The sequence below is a fragment of the Halichondria panicea genome, chromosome 3, assembly GCF_963675165.1.
Source record: "Halichondria panicea chromosome 3, odHalPani1.1, whole genome shotgun sequence".
In the NCBI taxonomy this organism is placed as follows: Eukaryota; Metazoa; Porifera; class Demospongiae; order Suberitida; family Halichondriidae; genus Halichondria; species Halichondria panicea.
In genome coordinates this window covers 6,597,609-6,623,989 of record NC_087379.1, presented here as the reverse complement: position 1 = coordinate 6,623,989, position 26,381 = coordinate 6,597,609, and the positions used below count along the sequence as shown (strand labels likewise).

The 26,381-nt window shown below is 41.8% G+C and overlaps 1 protein-coding gene and 1 pseudogene across 7 annotated transcripts; one reads left to right on the top strand and one right to left on the bottom strand.

Annotated features, from left to right (window-relative positions):
• Window positions 1-235: 235 nt before the first annotated feature.
• LOC135333926 (selenoprotein K-like) lies at window positions 236-5,159 on the bottom strand (annotated as a pseudogene).
• On the top strand, window positions 5,139-26,316 carry LOC135333882 (ankyrin-2-like). 7 transcript variants are annotated; one of them, XM_064528898.1, is made up of 23 exons: window positions 5,139-5,297; window positions 7,098-7,196; window positions 7,584-7,682; window positions 9,175-9,273; window positions 10,782-10,880; window positions 12,883-12,981; window positions 14,666-14,764; window positions 15,152-15,250; window positions 16,742-16,840; window positions 17,255-17,353; window positions 18,502-18,600; window positions 20,948-21,046; window positions 21,312-21,401; window positions 23,031-23,092; window positions 23,149-23,207; window positions 23,268-23,813; window positions 23,866-24,023; window positions 24,074-24,238; window positions 24,287-24,508; window positions 24,694-24,803; window positions 24,854-25,059; window positions 25,114-25,224; window positions 25,844-26,316. In XM_064528898.1, the coding sequence occupies exons 1-23, from the start codon at window positions 5,199-5,201 to the stop codon at window positions 26,140-26,142; spliced, it is 3,216 nt and encodes a 1,071-aa protein (XP_064384968.1). In that variant the 5' UTR covers window positions 5,139-5,198; the 3' UTR covers window positions 26,143-26,316. The 7 variants fall into 7 exon arrangements, with proteins under 7 accessions (XP_064384968.1, XP_064384969.1, XP_064384970.1 ...); XM_064528899.1 differs by lacking the exons at window positions 10,782-10,880; window positions 12,883-12,981; XM_064528900.1 differs by lacking the exons at window positions 15,152-15,250; window positions 16,742-16,840.
• The last annotated feature ends 65 nt before the right edge of the window (window positions 26,317-26,381 follow it).

The window sequence follows — 26,381 nt, the reverse complement described above, 5'->3', positions numbered from 1 at the left end:
GTTAGGACGCCCTCCTTATAACGCCCATATACTACCATACTATAAAATCAATTTTTTTCGTACATCGTTTCTAGAAAAATAATTATTTTTTACTGATTAGAACGATTACGGTGTGCATGTAAGTATATTACCCAGCAGGTCAAAATTGTTGCACATTGGATATATATTGAATTGGCTCAGTAGTGACTTAGGCCCGAGGGCCGCACGTGCTAGTCTACTACGTTTATTAAATGGTTAATTCATATAATGCCAAGACACAATAATGTCATCAGCTAGCTACTAAACACATACAGCTCTCAAAATGACAACTGAACGATCTACTAGTAGCTACACGATAACAATAATAAACTAGATAGCTGGCTATATAATCACTCGCTAAAATGCTGATACTAGAGCTAACAGCAGACAACTCAATTGAAATGAGGTTAAGTTGAAATCGGTATCCAAAATTCATAGTCCAAAATCGTTGCAGTAGATCAGAGGCTTTACTCAGTCTTGCTTTGTGGGGGTTCAGATTTCTGTTGGTCCAGGAAAGAACTATCAGCGTTACTCAAGCTCCATGTTCTCAAAGAGGTCATAGGTCGTGGTTGAGAGTGTGGTCTCCTCGGAGGGTGAGGTTGGGTCGGTGGTGCCACTGCTGATAGGTAGGGGGCTCATATCAGAGGTGATGTCATTACTGTAGAATGGAGCAGAGTCTATTGACCACATGTTGGGGCTGTCCCAGTTACGACTGGTTCCTCTACAGAGGGGAGAGAGAGAGAGAGAGAGAGAGTGAGATCATGATCAGATAACACACACAGTGTACAATGTATAGGTCTGCTGAAACATACAGTACATTGCATGCTACAGTACAGTACACGCTTGTGTGCGGTCAATGTACACTATAAAAAAGGATATCCTAACACGTGCATCAACTTCCTATCACAAAACACATCACACCCACACCACCCACCTACACACACACAATACCTTCCTCATCCACCACCCACCTACACCCACACACACCACACACCACCCACACACACACAATACCTTCCTCATCCACCGCCCATGGGGGGAGGTCCAGCACCACCACCAGCACCCTTACCAATTCAACACGACCAATACGTCTCCCTTGATCAGCACTGCACACACAAAGGTAGGCATAACAAATACTAAAATTGGCAACATACAAAACAGTATAAGAGACACTATAAACGTACACTCCAGATCGCCTATAGTCTGTGCTGCGTGATAGTCCAATAGCACTAGCTCCAGGGCTTATTAGAGTCTTGCAGCTGTGAGAGCAGGGAGGGTTGAAACACACTGGCATGATCAGGGTGTGTGTAACTTACAACAAGACAAAGAAGTTAATGACAGCCCAGAACAAGTCAACGATTACCGTCCACACTCAGCCATGACCTGTTCTCAAGGACTTTACCTGCACACAGTAGAGTATAGAGTGTGTGTCAGCTAATATCACACTCACACTTACCTCCTGATAAATACACCATAGCTTCCTTGAATCTTGTTGTATGGAACTCTACTTGCACCACTTGTTTAGTCTAAACTCAGTTCTATAGCTAATTAACCATGCACTGCTGTTAGTTTTGCACACCATGTGGAATTTAAACAATGTAAGTCTTTTTAACATCATATCACTGCACACTGCACAATACTCTTAGTAAAAACAGTAGGTAGAAGGAATAACATGTATAACATACAATTTTATACAATTATTTCAGATCAGTTTATTATGAGCAGTAGAAGAAAATTGTCGTTCTCTAACTTCGACAACAGTTTGCAATCAATCGCGTGAACAATGCGAGCTGTGCAATGGTAGCGATACCAAATTCACAAGACCACAGCAGTGGAGAAATGAGTCAGCATGCTCAATTGCCACATCTCTGCTGATAGCTCCAGATGCACCCGTTTGCCAGGCATGTAGATGAGACATCGGACGAGTTGGATCTGACCCCGACTTCACACCTAGATGGGAGAAAGTGAAAGGTAAAAGGGAGAATGTGTAATACATGAATGCACAGCTGAAGTATTTGCGTCAAGCAAATCCATATCAATGGAAATATTTCGATCAGCACTAGCCGCAACTGGACTCAATGCCGCTGACAATATTAACAATCCCATACCACTCTGCAAGCACCATTACTTCATGCTCTATCACTACTCTTCACCAACGCAAACAAATTGTGTATCGTGTCCCTTAAATGCATAAATGCTAGATCCTGCCCTAACCCTTCTGAAATTGAACAGCACCTCCGTGACAAAACTGGATTTGAGGGTAATATTAAGGATACAGACATGCAAGGTTTGCATGAGTTGCTACAAATTTCATTTGTCAATCTTAGAACAACAAAAAGTAACAAGCACAGACAAAGACCTTGTGACGTTAATTGACTCTATCGACACCAATGAAGATGATAGTGTAGTGAACAACGCTGTGATTAAAACTGTAATTTATGTTGGTCAGAAATTATTAAGAAATGAGGTGACCCTACTCTCTACAGTTTATGATATATTCTGTCTGCATGCAACGGAGATGACTTAAGTGTTCATGTTTCACAAGCAAAGGAGCTAACTACTGCAAGGTGTCTTCTAGGCCATCTTAGTTCACACTTAGGGCATCATATGTCATACAGTTGCAAAGTTAAGAAGTACGGCACTCTTGTGTATAGGCCTAAGACTGACTTTGTTCTAGCTATAAGTAGACTGCTATGGGAACAAAGAAAACCTATTGTCATAGAGCCACTTGAACATCCCATAGAGACCCCAAAGAGTGTTAACACTACAATTGACCATCTTAACAGTTTGAATAAAATAATTCATCAAGAAATCGGAAAGAAATTAGAAGATGAACGGGTGGCTCCCTTCGATTTTAACAACATAAAAATTGATGAGCAAATTGCACAGACGGACAAAACACTATGGAAAGCTATATGCTCTATCACACAGTCTGTAAGGGAATCAAGGAGGAGTATCACTATGGATGAGACCCAAACACACACAAAAAAAAAGTACGCAGATACTTCATCCTGTGTTGTATTCTGTTTTGCACTGATGCACGTTGCTCCCGGCCTTTGCACCAACTAATTACGAATGTGGTAGAAAGCCAAGGAGGCTCGGCACTGCTGATTAAGATTTTGAACCGTTTGGGTGTTTGTACATCAGCAGATACACTTTCCCGTTTTATTCAGCACAAGGTACATACAGGTGTATTGAAAGCTATGAAATGCAAAGGTCGCCTAGGAAACACACCCAAATGCTTTGAACAGGCACGAAGAGACGAATCAGCTAATGTATCGACTAACCACTACTGTGATGACATAAATAACAACACGGCTGTTTTAAGGGGAAAGTGGCAAAACAATTTTCTGAATTGTCGAGAATGTAAAAGAAAGTTGGTTGTCTACTTGGGGAACTATTTTCTAGCAAATGTGCATTCCTTCCTGAACATAGGGCAAACCATGTACATTGCAGGAGCATTCGAGGGAGCTATCATAGACACAGCATGGTCAATCACACAAACCAACAAGAGGGAACCTCAACCTGCATACACCTCCAATGCTGAAGAAACTGACATGAGGATATGGCTACACGCCACAAGAACACCTTGCACCAACATATTGATTGTTTCACCTGACACAGATGTCTACAACATTGGTTTAACCGTAATGTGTTCGAAACAGAAACAGATTATTGTACAAGTGAGCCCAATTACATCAAGGCAGCTCAAGTTCATTAATCTAAAGGAGCTTCATCACGCCCTAGAAACAGACCCCGATTTGAATCAGCTAGATCCAACAATACTGCCAAGTATACTTCAGACCATATACACAGTATCTGGTTGCGATTATATATCATTCTTTAGCGAGATAGGAAAAGCAACATCTTTAAGAAGATTCTTTGAAAATGCTAATTTCATAACTCGTGGAGACTCGATCACCCCAGGCACGTTAGCAGACAACACAACAGAATGTACGTCAACAAATACAGGCTTTTTAGCATTCTTGAGGTTAATTGGAACGATATACTTCAAAAAATATGCTTCTGGGTTCGATACACAGTCACCTTCTAGCTACTTCAAACGATTTATTAATCCTATAAAATCAATACGAGAGCAATATACACAGTGGATCGATAGTATTAGGGACAACATATGGAGTAGAACCAAGTTTGAAAACCAAATGATACCATCTACTGATGCCCTACACTTTCACTGGAAGAGAACATGCTGGATTATGCATATGTGGAATCAGGCAGACAAAAATACCATCACCCTTACTGACATGGAAAATTTTGGCTGGAAAATTATTGACAAAGAACTCACGATTGTTTGGGACTCAGAGGAGAACATCAGCATAATCCAAACACGAGTAATTTCCCTCCTAAAAGGCTGCCGATGCACCACAGGCTGTGCAACGGGGACGATGTGGATGTAAAAAGAAGGACTCGCTATGTTCGGAGGGCTGCGAGTGTGTGAATTGCAAAAACATGGAGCAATCAAATACAGCAAGTGCAGTAACAGATGACGTAATGTTAGAAGTGAGTCTTGAAGAGTGCATACAATCAGATATAATGGAAGGCGAAGAAGTGGAAGAGGTGGACGAACTAATGGACTGGGTATTTGGGCCTAGTCTCAATGAAGAAGTGGAACATTTATCAGACACAGAGGACTAAGATTTTCTATTTCTAGTTTTTTATAAGCTACATGTAATGTGTACAAAGAGAGGTATATTAAACCACTAAGCTAATACACTAAGCTAATACACATTCCTATTTGTACAAGTGTAAAACTTTTTTTCCGACAACATTCACCTATTCCAACTTTGCACACTAGCAAAACAATACTATATGTACAATATACCTAAAATTGGAGTTGTTCCAGATCATGGCAATCGCTCAGTGTTGGGTCAAAGTAAGACAATGCCCTCTTGTTTAACCTTGATCTGGGATGTTTGGGATCACAGCCACTTAGCCAACAAGAATTTGACCATTTATACCTCAAATCCATGTTCTTTTATGATAGACAGAACATTTCAACAACAGACAGCAAGTTAAAAAGTTAGAATTAGTGAGAAAAAGGAGTATAACTTTAGCTACTATCTTTCGCTGTCTCTGCCTAGATTCTTCATAACAAATCATGTCATTGTGCAAATAAATTTCACGTGAGCTGCACCCTGGCGGAATGACTATCCAAGAAAATGCAGGACATACACGTACACAGTGCTGCCTGGGCTGGTAACTTGAGTGCTTTAAAAGATGCCATCAAGAGGGGAGAGGATGTCAACAGTGTGGATAGGGTAAGCTGGTTTGTGGGTATGTAGAGCTGAAGCTGTGAAAGTCTGTTTTTGCTAGCTGTCATGCTAATTAATAATAACAAGGTGAGTATCTGATACTAAACTGATGTGTCTATAGGCAGCATTTTCGTGACCATCACATTATTAGGAATTATTTACATTAGATTTACATGTAACCGTACTCACCCGAAAATATGCCCCCTTTGAATTTACGCCCCCCTAGCCCTAGCCAGAGCAGGAAATGTATTGCAGAGGTATTTTCTATCTCAATAATACGCCCCCTAACTCCATCTAATTATGGCAGGTTCAATAATAGCTCCTGTTAGATCTAAACATAGTTTTATCAGAGGAGGTTGGCCACGTGTCATCATTCATGTGACGTCTCTGCTCACGTTACCATAGATACTGAACAACTATAAAGAAAGTCATGGCTACTCTTGCTTTTCTGAGCTTATAACACCTGACTAGCTGTGTCTGTTGTCTGGTTGGACCAGGATTAGCTAGACTATAGGGTAGAGTGTAGTTCAGCGGTGCTGTATGTAGCTTGCACTGTACTGGCTGGCAAGAATATAGTAAACACTGTATGCACTGATAACTCGTCAGAATGGAGAGGATCGCTGGGGATCGGGTTGGTTAATGAAAACTTTATATTCAAAGTAGCCAGAGCTATATAAAATTTCCCTTCAGTCTCCAATGACCGTGCAACACCAGCTAGAAGTTTACATAGAAAATAATTCTCAATAAGCTATGCCAGCTCAGCAAAAAAGTGTTGCATATGATCGTGTCCAACCTCCTCTGTAGTTATGCCTCGGTGCGCATGCGCAAGCGAGGTATACGGTAGTGTGTTTGTGTGTCTGTGTGTGTGTGTGTCTGTCTGTCTGTCTGTCTGTGTAGACTGCTACAGCTGCTCAAGGATGAATCAAGTGCAAGTAAGAGTTTCTATAGGCTTCTAGTCATGTTTACTTGGATTTTAATTCGTGGATTTGCAAAATAATGCTTTGTTCTCGAGTTATACTTAGTTTTGCTTACTTGGAATGCCATTGCAGCCTTTTCAGAAGAGCACGTAGCCAAACTTGTTTACCGAGTGTTGCTACTCTACTTAGTAGTTAGCTCTGCACTAAAACGCTAGCTATTGGTAGCTGCAAGAGTGAGAAGAGAGCTGCAAGGCTCTGCTAATGCAGCCATTAATTTTAGACTTGAACTTTTGGGATAGATCGTTTTTAACAATAATAATGGCCGATCATTACCCACTCTGTGAGTTTTTGCATGCAGCAAAATTATCAAAGCTATTAGTAGCTTTATGTTATGTAGCTTTGGCATCTTCACCGAGGCATCAGCACCTGCGGTGCTTTCATTTTTTTATATAGTAGCTGGACGAGCAAGAGTTAGCTAGCTACAGATCTATCGACAGCTAGTGTTCCTACGGTGGCCGAGAAGAGTCACCCGCCTCTGCCTACCACCACAATTAACTGCGCTGCGGTTAACAAATAATGTCTCCATCATAATTAAGGCAACGTATTACTTTTGTTGAAGTGACCATTGATGCAGGTGGGTTGGTCCTACTATACTATCCTATAGTGATTCGACTCTCTTCAAGAGTAGCTCTAGGACCAAATCCAACCTACCTGCACTGTGCATCGATGGCCATTTCAGCAAAAGGAATACGTTGCGTTAATTAGAATGTAGAGACCTTGTGCAGACTGACCTGAAAATTTGTTGACGGTTCTTTGTTCCTTCGCTTTATTTATGGTCTATCACACAGATGTATTGTCAAAAGTTACTAATATGCTCTCCCTCTTGTAGGATGGGTGGACTCCACTCATGTTGGCTGCCATGGGAGGTCACACTGACTGTGCTGGAGAGCTGCTCTCCTCAGGAGCCGTGGTGGACCTGGCTAACAAGGTGAGTATCTGATGCTAAACTGATGCGTCTATAGGCAGCATGTTCGTGACCATCACATCATTACGATGTACCGTACTCACCCGAAAATACGCCATCCTAGCCAGAGCAGGAAATGTATTACTGAGGTATTTTCTGTCTCAATAATACGCCCCCTAACCCCATCTAATTATAGCAGGTTCAATAATAGCTCCTGTTAGATCTATTTTTGTGCGGTAGCTGCATGGACATGTGAGAATTTTTTTGTGAGCGTTTGAAATACATGTAGTACTGTTTTCTAAAATGATAGCGCATCACAGGTAGTTTCATTTTATGCTGCCAATCCCACATTGTTTATGATCTATCACACGATGTGTTGTCAAAAGTTACTGTATACTCTCACTTTTGTAGGATGGGTGGACTCCACTCATGGCGGCAGCCAGCTGTGGTCACACTGACTGTGCTAGAAAGCTGCTCTCCTCAGGAGCCGTGGTAGACCTGGCTGACAAGGTGAGTATCTGATACTAAACTGATGTGTCTATAGACAACATGTTCGTGACCATCACATCATTAGGAAATATTATGCCTCGGTGCGCATGTGCAAGCGAGGTATACGGTAGTGTGTGTGTGTGTGCACGTGCGTGCGTGTGTGTCTGTGTAGACTGCTACAGCTGCTCAAGGATGAATCAAGTGCAAGTAAGAGTTTCTATAGGCTTCTAGTCATGGATTTTAATTCGTGGATTTGCAAAATAATGCTTCCTTCTCGAGTTATGCCTATAGTTTTGCTTACTTGGAATGCCATTGCTGCCTTTTCAGAAGAGCACGTAGCCAAACTTGTTTACCGAGTGTTGCTACTCTACTTAGTAGTTAGCTCTGCACTAAAACGCTAGCTATTGGTAGCTGCAAGAGTGAGAAGAGAGCTGCAAGGCTCTGTTAATGCGGCCATTAATTTAGGCTTGAACTTTGGCATCGATCGTTTTTAACAACAATCATGGTTGATCATTACCCACTCTTTCAGTTTGCATGCAGCAAAATTAATTGTTCATCATGTCATGTGTATAAAAACTATTAGTAGCTTTATGTTATGTAGCTTTGGCATCTCCACCGAGGCATCAGCACCTGCGATGCTTTCATTTACGTGCATACTCACCCGAAAATAATCTCTCCCCTAGCCAGAGCAGGAAATGTATTTTTTATCTCAATAATACGCCCCCTAACCCCATCTAGTTCAATAATAGCTCTTGTTAACTAAACATACCTGCTGGACGAGCAAGAGTTGCTAGCTACAGATCTACTGACAGTTAGTGTTCCAGTTCTATGGTGCAAAAGAGACTGAATAAACTAGCTAGCTAGAGATCTAGATATACTGAGTTAATGTTCTAGTATTTCCTTTGAAGATGTGTTTTGTAGTAGAGTAGAACCTCGCTAGTCCGAATAGAGCAGGACCAGACCCAATCCAAATACATGAATGTCATGAAGTGATTATGGATTTCATTACCAATGACATTTGTGCACGTGTATTATATAATATGCTATTACTGTGGCCAGAAAGAAAGCTGCTAGCTAGAATAGTCTTTATCTCAACTTTGTCTCCAACACAGTGGGTCTTGTGAGCTCTCTTCGTTTTCTTTGCAGTGGCCATTGTATCATAGATCTAGTACTAGAGTGCGCATGCGCAGTAGTCTTTCTACTGACAGCCCGTCCTCTTTTCAGTTTGCCATTTTGTCCGGATTTGCAATGTTTCGGACTAAAGTGGTCCTGATTAGCAAGTTTACTGTACACTTATGTGATAATTTTACTTGTGTCTTGCACTGCACTGGATGTCTGAGAATGTTTTTTGTGTGCGAGCAGTGAAGGGGGCGTCATTTTGAAACAGTTTTCTGATATCGCGCATCACGGATAGTTGCATTTTATGCATTTTTATTCGTTGCAAATCTCATTCCTTTCCTATATTTATGGCCTAGTTATCTATCACGTTGTCAAAACTCTTTCACTCTTGTAGGATGGGGACACTTCACTCATAAGGGCAGCCATGGGAGGTTACACAGACTGTGTTAAAGAGCTGCTCTCCTCAGGAGCTGTGGTGGACCTGGCTAACAAGGTGAGTATCTGATACTAAACTGATGTGTCTATATATAGGCAGCATGTTCGTGACATCACATCATTAGGAATTATTTACATGTACCGTACTCACCCGAAAATAGGCTCCTCTCTTATAATGAATTATTTACCTCTTCTATAACACTCTAATACTTTTGAGCGAAAGCAAAAACATGGCGAGATCGATCGAAGCATTAGCAAGCTCACGCTTGCAACACTCGTTTATAGTAGCTGGACAAGTAAGAGTTAGCTATATAGCTACAAATCTACCGACAGTTAGTGTTCCTACGGTGGCCGAGAAGAGTCACCTGCCTCCACCTACCACCACAATTAACCGCGTGCACTTAAAACTAATGTCAATCTGTGCAAGGTCAAAGGTCAACAAGTAATGTCTGCATTCTAACTAAGGCAGCGTATTACTTTTGTTGAAGTGACCATTGATGCAGGTGGGTTGGTCCTACTATACTATCCTATAGTGATTCGACTCTCTTCAAGAGTAGCTCTAGGACCAAATCCAACCTACCTGCACTGTGCATCGATGGCCATTTCAGCAAAAGGAATACGTTGCGTTAATTAGAATGTAGAGACCTTGTGCAGACTGACCTGAAATTTGTTGGCGGTTCTTTGTTCCTTCACTTTATTTATGGTCTATCACGTTACCATAGATACTGAACAACTGTAAACAAAGTTATGGCTACTCTTGCTTTGCTGAGCTTATAACACCTGACTAGCTGTGTCTGTTGTCTTGGTGGACCAGGATTAGCTAGACTATAGGGTAGAGTGTAGTTCAGCGGTGCTGTATGCAGCTTGCACTGTACTGGCTGGCAAGAATATAGTAAACACTGTATGCACTGATAACTCGTCAGAATGGATGGGATCGCTGGGGATCGGGTTGGTTAATGAAAGTTTTATATTTAAAGCAGCCGAGTTATATAAAATTTCCCTTCAGTCTCCAATGACCGTGCAACACCAGCTAGAAGTTTACATAGAAAATCATTGTCAATAAGCTATGCCAGCTCAGCAAAAAAGTGGTGCGAGTGATCGTGCCCAACCTCCTCTGTAGTTTTATATAGTAGCTGGACGAGCAAGAGTTAGCTAACTACAGATCTACCAACAGTTAGTGTTCCTACGGTGGCCGAGAAGAGTCACCCACCTCCGCCTACCACCACAATTAACTGCGCTGCGGTCAACAAATAATGTCTCCATCATAATTAAGGCAACGTATTACTTTTGTTGAAGTGACCATTGATGCAGGTGGGTTGGTCCTACTATACTATTCTATAGTGATTAGACACTCTTCAAGAGTAGCTCTAGGACCAAATCCAACCTACCTGCACTGTGCATCGATGGCCATTTCAGCAAAAGGAATACGTTGCGTTAATTAGAATGTAGGGACCTTGTGCAGACTGACCTGAAAATTTGTTGACGGTTCTTTGTTCCTTCGCTTTATTTATGGTCTATCACACAGATGTATTGTCAAAAGTTACTAATATGCTCTCCCTCTTGTAGGATGGGTGGACTCCACTCATGTTCGCTGCCATGGGAGGTCACACTGACTGTGCTGGAGAGCTGCTCTCCTCAGGAGCCGTGGTGGACCTGGCTAACAAGGTGAGTATCTGATACTAAACTGATGCGTCTATAGGCAGCATGTTTGTGACCATCACATCATTACGATGTACCGTACTCACCCGAAAATATGCCATCCTAGCCAGAGCAGGAAATGTATTACTGAGGTATTTTCTATCTCAATAATACGCCCCCTAACTCCATCTAATTATAGCAGGTTCAATAATAGCTCCTGTTAGATCTAAACATAGTTTTATCACAGGAGGTTGGCCACGCGTCATCATTCATGTGACGTCTCTGCGCACGTTACCATAGATACTGAACAACTATAAAGAAAGTTATGGCTACTCTTGCTTTGCTGAGCTTATAACACCTGACTAGCTGTGTCTGTTGTTTGGTTGGACCAGGATTAGCTAGACTATAGGGTAGAGTGTAGTTCAGCGGTGCTGTATGTAGCTTGCACTGTACTGGCTGGCAAGAATCTATAGTAAACACTGTATGCACTGATAACTCGTCAGAATAGAGGGGATCGCTGGGGATCGGGTTGGTTAATGAAAACTTTATATTCAAAGTAGCCAGAGCTATATAAATTTTTCCTTCAGTCTCCAATGACCGTGCAACACCAGCTAGAAGTTTACATAGAAAATCATTGTCAATAAGCTGTGCTAACTCAGTAAAAAAGTTGGTGCACGTGATCGTGTCCAACCTCCTCTGTAGTTTTTTTGCCTCGAGGCGTAGCCGCATGAGGGATACGGTAAAGCTGACTGTGTGTGTGTGTATTCCAGCAGTAACTGATCAACGGTTGCAATGCGACGAAAACTAACAGCTTCTATAGGCTTCTAGCCACGTTCTCTTGGATTTTGATTGTGGATTAGCAAACTAAAGCTTCTTTCTCAAGTTATGGCTAGTTTGACTCACATTGAAGGCTGTTGCAGTCTCTTCAGAATCTTTCATAGCATCATCTGTTTGCACAAACTTTCTATTCAACATATGAGATAGCCTTGCACTAAAGCGCTAGCTTTTTGTTAGCTACAAGAGTCAGTTAAAACAGCTAGCTATAAGTAGCCATTTGTGAACTTGATCTCTTTGGACACACCCTTTAATTATTGTGGATGTACATGTAATGCGCATGCGCGCTCATCCCCTTGTGTTAGAGAATCAACAACTTACTTCTTTTTCTTGAGGTATTGCCAAGTTGGTATACCGGTAAGCCACAAAACAAATGATACCATAACTTATAAACAATAGATGCATGCATGTACACAAGTCTGGTGACAATAGATACATGTATAAAGTCTTTTCTCCTCAGTTATAGATATAGATATAAACTTTCTGCCTTCTTTATATACTATGTGTGCTTAAATTCTCTCTTACTCTGCTCACACTGTTTGGCTACAGGCCATTTAGATAACATGCAGTTGCTTCAGTATCGATTCAAGCCATCAGATATAGACTTCTGTTTCTATTCAGCTCCTCTCCTATAATGAATTATTTACCTCTTCTATAACACTCTAATACTTTTGAGCGAAAGCAAAAACATGGCGAGATCGATCGAAGCATTAGCAAGCTCACGCTTGCAACACTCGTTTATAGTAGCTGGACAAGTAAGAGTTAGCTAGCTACAGATCTACCGACAGTTAGTGTTCCTACGGTGGCCAAGAAGAGTCACCCGCCTCCACCTACCGCCACAATTAACCGCGCATGCTTAAAACTAATGTTAATTTAAAGGTCAACGAATCATGTCTGCATTCTAATTAACTCAACGTATTACTTTTGTTGAAGTGACCATTGATGCAGGTGGGTTGGTCCTACTATACTATCCTATAGTGATTAGACACTCTTCAAGAGTAGCTCTAGGACCAAATCCAACCTACCTGCACTGTGCATCGATGGCCATTTCGAATACGCCTTGCGTTAATTAGAATGCAGAGACCTTGTGCAGACTGACCTGAAATTTGTTGGCGGTTCTTTGTTCCTTCACTTTATTTATGGTCTATCACACAGATGTGTTGTCAAAAGTTACTGTATGCTCTCACTCTTGTAGGGTGTGAGTACTCCACTCTATTGGGCAGCCAGAGGAGGTCACACTGACTGTGTTAAAAAGCTGCTCTCCTCAGGAGCCGTGGTGGACCTGGCTAACAAGGTGAGTATCTGATACTAAACTGATGTGTCTATATAGGCAGCATGTTCGTGACCATCACATCATTAGGAATTATTTACATGTACCGTATTCACCCGAAAATACGCCCCCTTCGAATTTACGCCTCCTTAGCCAGAGCAGGAAATGTATTGCAGAGGTATTTTCTATCTCAATAATACGCCCCCTAACCCCATCTAATTATGGCAGGTTCAATAATAGCTCCTGTTAGATCTAAACATAGTTTTATTGAGGAGGTTGGCCACGCGTCATCATTCATGTGACATCTCTTCCGCTCACGTTACCATAGATACTGAACAACTGTATACAAAGTTATGGCTACTCTTGCTTTGCTGAGCTTATAACACCTGACTAGCTGTGTCTGTTGTCTGGGTGGACCAGGATTAGCTAGACTATAGGGTAGAGTGTAGTTCAGCGGTGCTGTATGCAGCTTGCACTGTACTGGCTGGCAAGAATATAGTAAACACTGTATGCACTGATAACTCGTCAGAATGGAGGGGATCGCTGGGGATTGGGTTGGTTAATGAAAGTTTTATATTTAAAGCAGCTGAGTTATATAAAATTTCCCTTCAGTCTCCAATGACCGTGCAGCACCAGCTAGAAGTTTACATAGAAAATAATTGTCAATAAGCTATGCCAGCTCAGCAAAAAAGTGGTGCAAGTGATCGTGCCCAACCTCCTCTGTAGTTATGCCTCGGTGCGCGTGCGCAAGCGAGGTATACGGTAGTGTGTTTGTGTGTCTGTGTAGACTGCTACAGCTGCTCAAGGATGAATCAAGTGCAAGTAAGAGTTTCTATAGGCTTCTAGTCATGTTTACTTGGATTTTAATTCGTGGATTTGCAAAATAATGCTTCGTTCTCGAGTTATGCCTAGTTTTGCTTACTTGGAATGCCATTGCAGCCTTTTCAGTAGAGCACGTAGCCAAACTTGCTTACTGAGTGTTGCTACTCTACTTAGTAGTTAGCTCTGCACTAGAACGCTAGCTATTGGTAGCTGCAAGAGTGACAAGAGAGCTTCAAGGCTCTGCTAATGCAGCCATTAATTTTAGACTTTAACTTTTGGCATCGATCGTTTTTAACAACAATCATGGTCGGTCATTACCCACTCTGTGAGTTTTTGCATGCAGCAAAATTAAATTGTTTTATCATGTGTATAAAAGCTTTATGTTATGTAGCTTTGGCATCTCCACCGAGGCATCAGCACCTGCGGTGCTTTCATTTTATATAGTAGCTGGACGAGCAAGAGTTAGCTAGCTACAGATCTACCAACAGTTAGTGTTCCTACGGTGGCCGAGAAGAGTCACCCACCTCCGCCTACCACCACAATTAACTGCGCTGCGGTCAACAAATAATGTCTCCATCATAATTAAGGCAACGTATTACTTTTGTTGAAGTGACCATTGATGCAGGTGGGTTGGTCCTACTATACTATTCTATAGTGATTAGACACTCTTCAAGAGTAGCTCTAGGACCAAATCCAACCTACCTGCACTGTGCATCGATGGCCATTTCAGCAAAAGGAATACGTTGCGTTAATTAGAATGTAGAGACCTTGTGCAGACTGACCTGAAAATTTGAATTTGTTGATGGTTCTTTGTTCCTTCGCTTTATTTATGGTCTATCACACAGATGCATTGTCAAAAGTTACTAATATGCTCTCCCTCTTGTAGGATGGGTGGACTCCACTCATGTTGGCTGCCATGGGAGGCCACACTGACTGTGCTGGAGAGCTGCTCTCCTCAGGAGCCGTGGTGGACCTGGCTAACAAGGTGAGTATCTGATACTAAACTGATGCGTCTATAGGCAGCATGTTCGTGACCATCACATCATTACGATGTACCGTACTCACCCGAAAATATGCCATCCTAGCCAGAGCAGGAAATGTATTACTGAGGTATTTTCTGTCTCAATAATACGCCCCCTAACCCCATCTAATTATGGCAGGTTCAATAATAGCTCCTGTTAGATCTATTTTTGTGCGGTAGCTGCATGGACATGTGAGAATTTTTTTGTGAGCGTTTGAAATACATGTAGTACTGTTTTCTAAAATGATAGCGCATCACAGGTAGTTTCATTTTATGCTGCCAATCCCACATTGTTTATGATCTATCACACGATGTGTTGTCAAAAGTTACTGTATACTCTCACTTTTGTAGGATGGGGAGACTCCACTCATGGCGACAGCCAGCTGTGGTCACACTGACTGTGCTAGAAAGCTGCTCTCCTCAGGAGCCGTGGTAGACCTGGCTGACAAGGTGAGTATCTGATACTAAACTGATGTGTCTATAGACAACATGTTCGTGACCATCACATCATTAGGAAATATTAGGCCTCGGTGCGCATGTGCAAGCGAGGTATACGGTAGTGTGTGTGTGTGCACGTGCGTGCGTGTGTGTCTGTGTAGACTGCTACAGCTGCTCAAGGATGAATCAAGTGCAAGTAAGAGTTTCTATAGGCTTCTAGTCATGGATTTTAATTCGTGGATTTGCAAAATAATGCTTCCTTCTCGAGTTATGCCTATATAGTTTTGCTTACTTGGAATGCCATTGCTGCCTTTTCAGAAGAGCACGTAGCCAACTTGTTTACCGAGTGTTGCTACTCTACTTAGTAGTTAGCTCTGCACTAGAACGCTAGCTATTGGTAGCTGCAAGAGTGAGAAGAGAGCTGCAAGGCTCTGCTAATGCAGCCATTAATTTAGACTTGAACTTTGGCATCGATCGTTTTTAACAACAATCATGGTTGATCATTACCCACTCTTTCAGTTTGCATGCAGCAAAATTAATTGTTCATCATGTCATGTGTATAAAAACTATTAGTAGTTATGTAGCTTTGGCATCTCCACCGAGGCATCAGCACCTGCGGTGCTTTCATTTACATATATACTCACCCGAAAATAATCCCTCCCCTAGCCAGAGCACAGGAAATGTATTTTTATCTCAATAATACGCCCCCTAACCCTATCTAGTTCAATAATAGCTCTTGTTAACTAAACATACCTGCTGGACGAGCAAGAGTTGCTAGCTACAGATCTTCTGACAGTTAGTGTTCCTCCAGTTCTATGGTGCAAAAGAGACTGAATAAACTAGCTAGCTAGAGATCTAGATATACTGAGTTAATGTTCTAGTATTTCCTTTGAAGATGTGTTTTGTAGTAGAGTAGAACCTCGCTAGTCCGAATAGAGCAGGACCAGACCCAATCCGAATACATGAATGTCATGAAGTGATTATGGATTTCATTACCAATGACACTTGTGCACGTGTATTATATAATATGCTATTACTGTGGCCAGAAAGAAAGCTGCTAGCTAGAATAGTCTTTATCTCAACTTTTTCTCCAACACAGTGGGTCTTGTGAGCTCTCTTTGTTTTCTTTGCAGTGGCCATTGTATCATAGATCTAGTACTAGAGTGCGCATTGCGCAGTAGTCTTTCTACTGACAGCCCGTCCTCTTTTCAGTTTGCCATTAAATTTTTGTCCGGATTTGCGATGTTTCGGACTAAAGTGGTCCTGATTAGCAAGTTTACTGTACACTTATGTTATAATTTTACTTGTGTCTTGCACTGCACTGGATGTCTGAGAATGTTTTTTGTGTGTGAGCAGTGAAGGGGGCGTCATTTCGAAACAGTTTTCTGATATCGCGCATCACGGATAGTTGCATTTTATGTATTTTTATTCATTGCAAATCCCATTCCTTTCCTATATTTATGGCCTAGCTATCACGTTGTCAAAACTCTTTCACTCTTGTAGGATGGGGACACTTCACTCATAGGGGCAGCCATGGAAGGTCACACCGACTGTGCTAGAGAGCTGCTCTCCTCAGGAGCCGTGGTGGACCTGGCTAACAAGGTGAGTATCTGATACTAAACTGATGTGTCTATAGGCAGCATGTTCGTGACATCACATCATTAGGAATTATTTACGTGTACCGTACTCACCCGAAAATACGCCCCCTTCGAATTTACGCCCCCCCCTAGCCAGAACAGGAAATGTATTGCAGAGGTATTTTCTATCTCAATAATACGCCCCATAACCCCATCTAATTATGGCAGGCTCAATAATAGATCTATTTTTATGTAGTAGCTGCATGGACATATGAGAATGTTTTTTGTGCGTGAGTAGTAAAGGGAGGGGCGTCTTTTTGAAATAGTACTAAAATGATAGCACATCACGGATATTTATGCTCGTTGCCAATCCCGCATTGTTTATGGTCTATCACACAGATGTGTTGTCACAAGTTACTGTATACTCTCACTCTCGTAGGATGGGTATACTCCACTCTATTGGGCAGCCATGGGAGGTTACACCGACTGTGTAAGAGAGCTGCTCTCCTCAGGAGCCGTGGTGGACCTGGCTAACAAGGTGAGTATCTGATACTAAACTGATGTGTCTATAGGCAGCATGTTCGTGACATCACATCATTAGGAATTATTTACGTGTACCGTACTCACCCGAAAATACGCCCCCTTCGAATTTACGCCCCCCTAGCCAGAGTATATATTACTGAGGTATTTTCTATCTCAATAATACGCCCCATAACCCCATCTAATTATGGCAGGCTCAATAATAGCTCCTGTTAGATCTATTTTTATGTAGTAGCTACATGGACATGTGAGAATGTTTTTTGTGCGTGAGCAGTAAAGGGAGGGGCATCTTTTTGAAATAGTACTGTTTTCTAAAATGATAGCACATCACGGATATTTATGCTCGTTGCCAATCCCACATTATTTATTGTCTATCACACGATGTGTTGTCAAAAGTTACTGTATGCTCTCACTCTCGTAGTATGGGTATACTCCACTCTATTGGGCAGAGGTATTTTCTATCCCAATAATACGCCCTCTAACCCCATCTGCAGGTTCAATAATAGCTCTTGTTAGATCTATTTTTATGTAGTAGCTGCATGGACATGTGAGAATTTGTTTGCGTGTGAGCAATAAAGGGAGGGGCGTCTTTTGAAACAGTTTTCTAGTATACATTGTCATAAAATGATAGCGCATTATGGATAATATATACATGCATATATAAATAACACATCTTGATTGTCCTGACAAGTTGTCTTAGCAAAATACATTTTGTTCTGCCATCAGGTGATATTGGTCAGACACTAAATTACCCATGCAATGTCCTTAGTAATCTCTATAAAAGAAGGAGGGTTTAGGGAAGATAAAGTAATGCTTAGCACATAAATAGAAGCTTACCTAGTCATCTTGTCACTCTGCTACATAGCTATATAAATATCTAGGCCTCCTCTTGTGCAATGAACAAAGATCATTATTTTAGTGCGCATGCGCATCATAACTATGACCTTTGGCCTTCAATCTTTGCATGCTAGGACACTATGACCGAGCAAGTAGCTAAATGGTCGATCATATAGGCTAATTGCTCGGAAATTGACCGACTGTTACCTCTGTATATAGTTGCAATATGCTCGTTGCCAATCCCGTTCTTTTATTTTTTTATGGTCTATCACATCGATGTGTTGTCACTGTATGCTCTCACTCTTGTAGGATGGGTGTACTCCACTCTATTGGGCAGCCTATAAAGGGCACACTGACAGTGTTAGAGAGCTGCTCTCCTCAGGAGCCGTGGTGGACCTGGCTGACAAGGTGAGTATCTGATACTAAACTGATGTGTCTATAGTACGGTGGCCCTGAGGTACACACATAGTAGGCTCGAGGCTACGGCAATTCTCTATGTCCATCCAACTGAGGTCAGCTCCATTGAACTGAGGCTATGGCTAATTAATGTACTTTTATAAGAATCAATATTACAAAATCAAAAATGAGTCTCCAAGCATCTCCAAGCAAGTTTGTGAAGAACTAAGGGGGTGGATTAGTGCTAACGGAATAGTTACCTATAGGCTAGATAATGACTCTATATACCGTTGAGGTATGTAGCCTCTGCTTAGCCATGACAGACAGACAGAGTGTGGTTTTCTATTTAAAACACACCTGATATAGGGAGTTAAAATGATGTATATATATAGAGAATTGCCGTAGCCTCGAGCCTACTATGTGTGTACCTCAGGGCCACCGTACTATAGGCAGCATGTTCGTGACCATGCATGTACTTACAATTATGGACGTTACCGGCATTTTGAATTAAAAATTAAAACCCTTATTGTGTTTTGCCTATAATTATTTGTGTTTATAAGTTAACAAACTGGGCTACATACATTTTCTTGCATATTGTACACTAAGTATTGCCGGCATTTTTGAAAATCTAATATATATATAGTGATACATTATACAGTATATACTAGCCTCGTTCCCAGGCCGAGGTGTCTCTAAAATAACGCTAGGTCATGCAACTAGGCCTGGTGAAGATTGCATATCGGCGTGGTTTCAATTCGTTAGGATTCAACAAATTTCAATGATTTCGCTGTAAAAGCTACCGCGTAATCACTAAAATAGCTCCGTGTTACAAATTGTCTCTTGAAGAAAGCTAACCTAGCTAACTAGGTATTAGATCTAGGTGGTAGCTATCAAGTTGTGTCAAACAAGAGGCCCCCCGCAATGAGCATCAGGTCCAAGCTATCAACTCCGTGTGAAGGAAGGGACCTTTTGTGTGGTTCCCTACTGTGCTACCAGTTGCTGCAGACAATGAACTTGGAAGCCATTAGCTCGATCTACCTGGACATATAGCATATAGGTGTATTTTGTGTTGCTAGGGTTATAAACTAGTTATGACACGTGCACTCGGGATGCATGGTGTATATTGCACTCGGCCCTCGGGCCAATATCATATTTCTTTATCATTTCTCTTATATACCAGATACAATCTATCCCAGGCCTAGTTGGCGACCTAGCATTATTTTAGAGACAACTCAGCCTGGGAACGAGGCTAAGTATATATATGCAGTTGTAGATGTACTGTACAATGTATTATGAACTTTGACAATTACATTTCCCTGTGGGTTTTAGTGCCTTTAACCCTTTCCCCGTTTTAATTAAAACAAGAAAATACAGAATAAATAACAATTTTCTTTAAAAATTTATGTCTCATGAACCATACATTGAAATGACTTGTAACTCTTTAGCGCATAACCCAGAGGTATCTTGACACCATCTTGTTACCTAGCAACTGACCGCCCCCTCTAATTAGCGATTGTTTACAAACATTCACAATTAATGTACACAAATAATATTGTATGAGGGCACAAAGTGGCTAAAGACACTAAATAAGTGTTCTCAATGTTCTCACGGTGACATGGTTCATCAGGATCTGCAGAAAGTTCTCTGCAGGGTCGTATCAGCAGACACCCTTTTCCCGTGAAATGTTTTTCTTCACCTACACACAGGTTTACAAGTTCAATGGTGGCTCATGATATCCACTACTGTATATACTAACTAGCCTAAATACAGTTATACTGAAGCTATCAAGACTACAGATGCTACTAGACTTACCAGACGCAAGAAGTTGATCCATCTCAAGAGCTTCTTCCTCAGGCCTATATTTTCTAGCTTGAGGTAGCTTCTTATCTAGCTATGATCTCAGTCACTGTCCTCTCACTCAACAAGGCCATAAGCATCGATATTCTCACTCTCTAGCTACTCTAGAACCTCACTGAGGAAGATCTTGAAACATTATCAAACGGTCACTTTTCTTTCGACATTACTGTACAAAGCGTACCTCGAGGCAGCATATGAAAGATACCACGTGAAAGAGCAGCTCAATGCGCATGTGCTGGTACCTGCAGTGTGTGTATAGCTCCAACACAGCGTGCACAAACAATTTTTGAAAATGACCACTAGAGTTGCCGTCATATGACGGCTTCAACGGGGAATGGGTTAAACTGACGAACTAGCCGGTTTATTTACATGTACTGTACTAGCTGGCTTAATACGTATGACTGTTGTGCTTGTGTTCTCACTCTAGGATGTGGTTGGAAATGTAGAGCAGTGAATGTCTGTATTGTTCAATGTACATTCATATTGTGTTGTCACCTTGCAGGATGGGAACACCCCACTCATGGTAGCAGCCTACATGGGACACGAAGATACTGTGAAGGAGCTTCTATCGTCAGGGGCTTCCCCTCTCTGCTCTAATAATGTGAGCACATGTACTTTATAGAGTACATAGTTGCGTAGTTATACTTAACAAACAGCTTTACATGTACTGTACACCTATACCTTTTACAGTAGTTAATGACTGAACAGAGCTGTCATTTGTACCTTAACAGAAATAACCAACCTCTTAATATGCAATTACCGTTGCCAGTATTGCTCTGTCAGCAAAGTACATGTCATACGCATTAGACCACTTTACCTCTTACAATGTACGTCTCATCCCTTCATATGATCATCGATCATCACAGTATGGATACACTGCTCTGATGAACGCCAAGGAATCACCTCACTCTAACCCTTCAGTAATAAAGCTGCTTAAGGAAGCTGGTGAATCTCATGTGAGTCCATACCTCAATAATGCACACACTGCATGATCATGATGGTGTTTTAGTTTATTGTGCCGAATAATTAAATAGTGCATACATTATTATGTACATTGAATAAACATTCTTTGGAAGTCAATTTAAGATCATAAACTCAATACTGTAGATTATTTAACTGTATATATGGAGTGCAAACTACAGTTCCAATACTAGAGCACTAAAGTGCAAACCCTCGGCTGGTGACATGACATGATTATAAAGAAACCAGAAGAGATATATAATGCAGTGCATGTAATAATTATCATGTATGACTTTATATTGAACTGTGTAGCACAGCAACTCAGGAGATAAACCAGACTGGAGGCATGCTGAAACATTTGAGAACAGGATATTTATATGCACTGTGGACTAGGATCACAGCAAAGAAGCCTGGAGAAGTATGGTTCCTGGAGTAAGATCCCATGCAGGGTCACAGAGACAAACCAGACACAATTCTAGCTTTCTATCGTATCGACCCTTTTCCACAAACAATCAGTAATTATTGGCTTATGTTTCGAATAATAGCCGCGTTTAGTAGTACGCAAAAAGCTTCTTAGGTTTAGCTTGCCTTTTCTGCGAAACAAAGACTTCTTTGCAGAATCTGCCAAATTTTAGCCTTAGTTTTAATGCTACTAGTTTCCCTACGTACAAATTGTGATGCCTCAATCACCAGGTTAGCCTCGATTCCAGCCGCTTGAACAAGGCGGCCTGGTATACCTTGTATGCGCATGCGCGAAATAATTGACAACAATTTCATCATACAAATTGTAAAAAACGGACAAAGTTACAAAAGGGAATAATACGTATGACAATGTGACCACAATGCCAGCTTTCAGAGACACTAATCAAAGTAGAATAATTATGCTGCAGCAGTGTTGCTTCTTCTAGCTCTGTTTATCAAAGAGACAGTTCAAGAAAGCCTCCCAGACAGCTAGAGCTGCCAGCTAGGAAGAGTGCATGGTGGACTCTTTAATACATCAGTAGATCTTGAGTGAATAACCTCCTGAGTGTCGAGTTAAAGCTTATTAAAAGCTTTCAGGAGTAATCATTAGCTTCTTTATCTTCAGCAATGACTTCTTGTCGAACATAAAGGCAAGATTTAGTAGCAGAACACTTGCCTGGTCTATATTACCACAGCCTTATCAGGGGACCCACAGGAACACATCATGCCTTTCCTATAACATCTGTAGCCTTACAGTGTAGGGTGTCGTTAAGTAGAGACTTGGCTTGATACAATAAAGGGCGTAAGAACTCAGTCATCTTTGCACAATACTTCTATGTAACGGACTGTAAAATCAGAATACATATAGTATACGGTTTATTTTACTGACAGTATCCACAAATACACGGATTACCCCCTTTTTGGGGTAATGTACACGCATGCGCATACAAGGTATACCAGGCCGCCTTGTTCAAGCAGCCTGAAATCGAGGCTATCACCAGGTAAGTCAAACTGAGCGACAGACAGACACACACACACAGACAGACTGACAGACTACTGTAACCGAGGCCGCCTACGCGCCTCGGGTTAATTACACCCACCCAAACAAGCATGAATACCATTACATGTGCCCCCCCCACACACACACACACACACACACTCAGTCACGTCCGCAGTCTGTTCCAGTCCTACCCAAGAACTGGACTGTCGTTACTGACACAGAAACGTGAGTGACTATTGCACAGTTGAGTCACTAGCTTTATGAATGTGAGTCAACTTTAGGAAGAAGCCAGTCTACCAGAACAAGGCAGCAGGGGAAACCCTCTACACACCACCTGGATGTAAGTGTGTGCTTGTGCTGTATCCAGCACATGGTTCTGTGTGTTTTACCTCCTGTGTAGATCCCCTGCACCAAACCTCCGCACACCCTGATGTCACTTTTTTTGGCGAGCCTCAAGAGAAGGAGTTCACCTCCAGTGGTGGCCTTGCTGACTTTGACAATGGAGTTCAAGTGACTGTTCCAGCTAATGCTGTCCCAGCAGGGACCTCTGTGAGCATTAAAGTCCAACCCAGCCTTGCACCCAAGGATGTGTTTGTGATGCCTGAGGGCATTCGATCAGCCAGTCCGTCCTACTTGATCTCTGGTGAAGGTCTAAACGGAGAGGTGACCCTGAGCATGGAGCATCATGTACGAGTGTCCACCCAACAAGAAGCTGATGACCTCCTCTTTCTCCAAGCTGACTCGTCTCCGAAGAAATCTGGATCAATAAATGTGTACAAGTACCAGGAGGTACAAGAGGGAGGGTCGAAGGCAGAGTTTACTCCTGGAGGGAACACTGGGAGACTGACCAGACGTTTGTCAAAGAAGAAATTCGTTAAAGTTGGTTTTCGAAATAGAATAAAGGAACGTTCTGGTTTTGGAACTCGAAGAAAGAAATGGTTTAGAGGTGAGTGTATAAGGAATGTGTTTGTAGTGTGGGTGACATGCTTTTGTTGCAGGTTCATCCCAACTTGCTGCCAGCCAGTCTGATGACCCCCCAGAGCCTGAGAGTCCACCTAACCTCTACACTGTCAGAGTCTACCGGTCTCCTCCACACACAACTGAGGACAGGCTAGCCATCATTGTAGCCAGTCTCTGTGGGAGCTTATACTCTAAGGTAAGATTGCTCAATTGAAGTGTGCTCATTTTATGTATCTAAATCTACAGTTTCTAGAGACACTTGATAAAGTGATAATCCCACGAGACTATCCCAATGTGTCGAGAGAAGTGGCTGACAGGACGACTCAAGAATCACTGACGTTTGTTGATATGTGTGCCACTCTCAACATTCACCCAGTGCAGGGATGGTCTGTGGAACCAGACAAGAAATTGGTAAAATGTGACTTTGGTCACACTCTTAAAATCCTCTTCATTTTTTAGATATCACATAGTGAAGTGGATAAGCCTGAGGTGGAGAAGTTCAGACCTGAGGATATCCACAACTACCCTCCCAGGATAATCTGCAGGCTCTTCCCTGAGGAGAATGCTCCCAAGAGAACCACTTTTACCATCTCCTTGTTTGGACTCCTGCCACCGGTCGAATTTTACATACCATTGACAGCACTCACCCCCAAAGTTGCTGTGGATACTACTAAACTACAGGTATTCACGTTTGTACAGTGTTACCTCTTGAAATGGTGTAGTGGGTACCTTTGGCAAACTAAATTTTACCATTTTGATATAGATTAGTTGATTCAACTTGTACAGTCATGTATAAGTTTATTAATACACACACAGTTTTTGTTTACAATGTACATTGTAGTTAAGTATCATTCCAATTTGTTTAGGAGGCCACTGATGAGTTGAGAAGGTCTGCCCTGGCAGTGAGTGACACACAACTTGGCTTTACTGTGAAGAGTGTAGTGTCTCTGATGGAGAGAATGACTGCTGCTCTGAGGTACCACTCAATTGTCTAGTGGAAGTCTGATTATCGTTTTTTTTCTAAAGGGCATCTTCTCTGAGTGAGGTGACAGACCACACTGACTCCATACGGACAGAGATAGCATCTGTCCTTGTAGTGACCAGGAGGGTTGTCGAGGAGTGTACAGTACAGAGCATCAGTGAGAACATGGGAGCCAGTCTCTCTAAGATGGAGACTTTATCTCACCAGCTTTGTATGGTGGCTAAGGTCAAACTGAGAAACTGTCAAGAAGGTGAGAACGTGTGTTTATGATATCAAGTGTTAGCTCTCATTCTCAATGGTACAGACCAGTCAGAGGAGACAGCTGCTCTTGTTGACCTGGTGGAGAATGGAGCTAATCTGTTGAGAGCTGTGGACTGTCTACTCAGGGACATCCACACACTCAGTGGAGTTAGTGGTGAGTTTAATTCAGAGAGGGGCAAACCAAATCCAAATGGTAGGGAAGCAAAAACCTAATTTCCTCTGAAATTAACAAAGGTTTTCTGCATTTTTTTGCTCTTTCCAAAACCCTGCCTTATCTAGAGATACAGAATGCGTTTCTTAGTTTTGTATTGAGATTTTCAGTGAAGTTATGACATCCTGAAAGAAGCTAGCAGCGTTTTTATGCTAATAATTTTAGCCTATGGTCTTTTGTTGAAATGGACAGTTTTTGGATCCTCCCAGAACTTTGTCAAGTGATATGCCTTAACTAGTGTTGTACGGACTGGTACAGAATTCATATTTTTAATTTTTAATTCTTGAAGTTACGTATGACCTTCTAAAATGACCTCCCAAAAGAAGCTTGCGTAATTGGTTGTTTTCTGGAAAATACACATTCAAGGTTATAATAGCCCAGAGTTATTTCTCTAAGAGGCGGCACACCAAAACCCCAAAGTAATATTACGTGATACCATGTTTTAATTAGAGGGAGTCAAATCCAAGCGGGGGGGGGCAAAAGTCTCTCTAACTTGATCCCCCTTAACTAGGTCTCCAGTGTGTGGGCGTATCATGCTCTAGCCATTTCCTCTCTCCTGCAGGTAACGCTGGCTACAGTGTGCTGGTGAGCTGCAGTGAGAAGATAGTCCAGTCACTCTCTGAGGACCCGAAGGCCTTGGCCCTCCACCTCCTGTCAGCTGAGCTCATCACTGTGTCCATTCTTGAGAAAACCAACGAGTATGTGAATGAGACCAAGAGAGAGAAGGCCACCAGACTGTACACTACCCTGCTGGGTGTGGTCAAACACCACCCCCACAAGTACCACAAGTTTGTCTCCACTCTCAGACTCGACCCACTACACACTGACTTGGTCACACTATTAGATAGCAAGTACACGTAGTTTGTCAGCTAACCCAATTAATAGTGATGTATGATCGTGCATATAATTATAATTTTCTTTAGATTGCTTACTATAATTATGTTAATTATTATGCCTTTGAACAAAATTTGTTTGTAAAAAAATCCGTCAATTGCACGTTATTTTCCCAAAATGTACATAATTATACCTTTCATCGGATAACATGCACTGTACGTAGTAATTAAATAAATAGCAATTTAACTAATGTACACAACAAGGCA

Coding starts and splice junctions, on each gene's coding strand:
- LOC135333882 (XM_064528898.1), top strand. CDS start 5,199: ATGCAGGACATACACGTACACAGTGCTGCCTGGGCTGGTAACTTGAGT. Junction 18,601..20,947: donor TGGTGGACCTGGCTGACAAG/GTGAGTATCTGA, acceptor GTCACCTTGCAG/GATGGGAACACCCCACTCAT. Junction 21,047..21,311: donor CCCCTCTCTGCTCTAATAAT/GTGAGCACATGT, acceptor CGATCATCACAG/TATGGATACACTGCTCTGAT.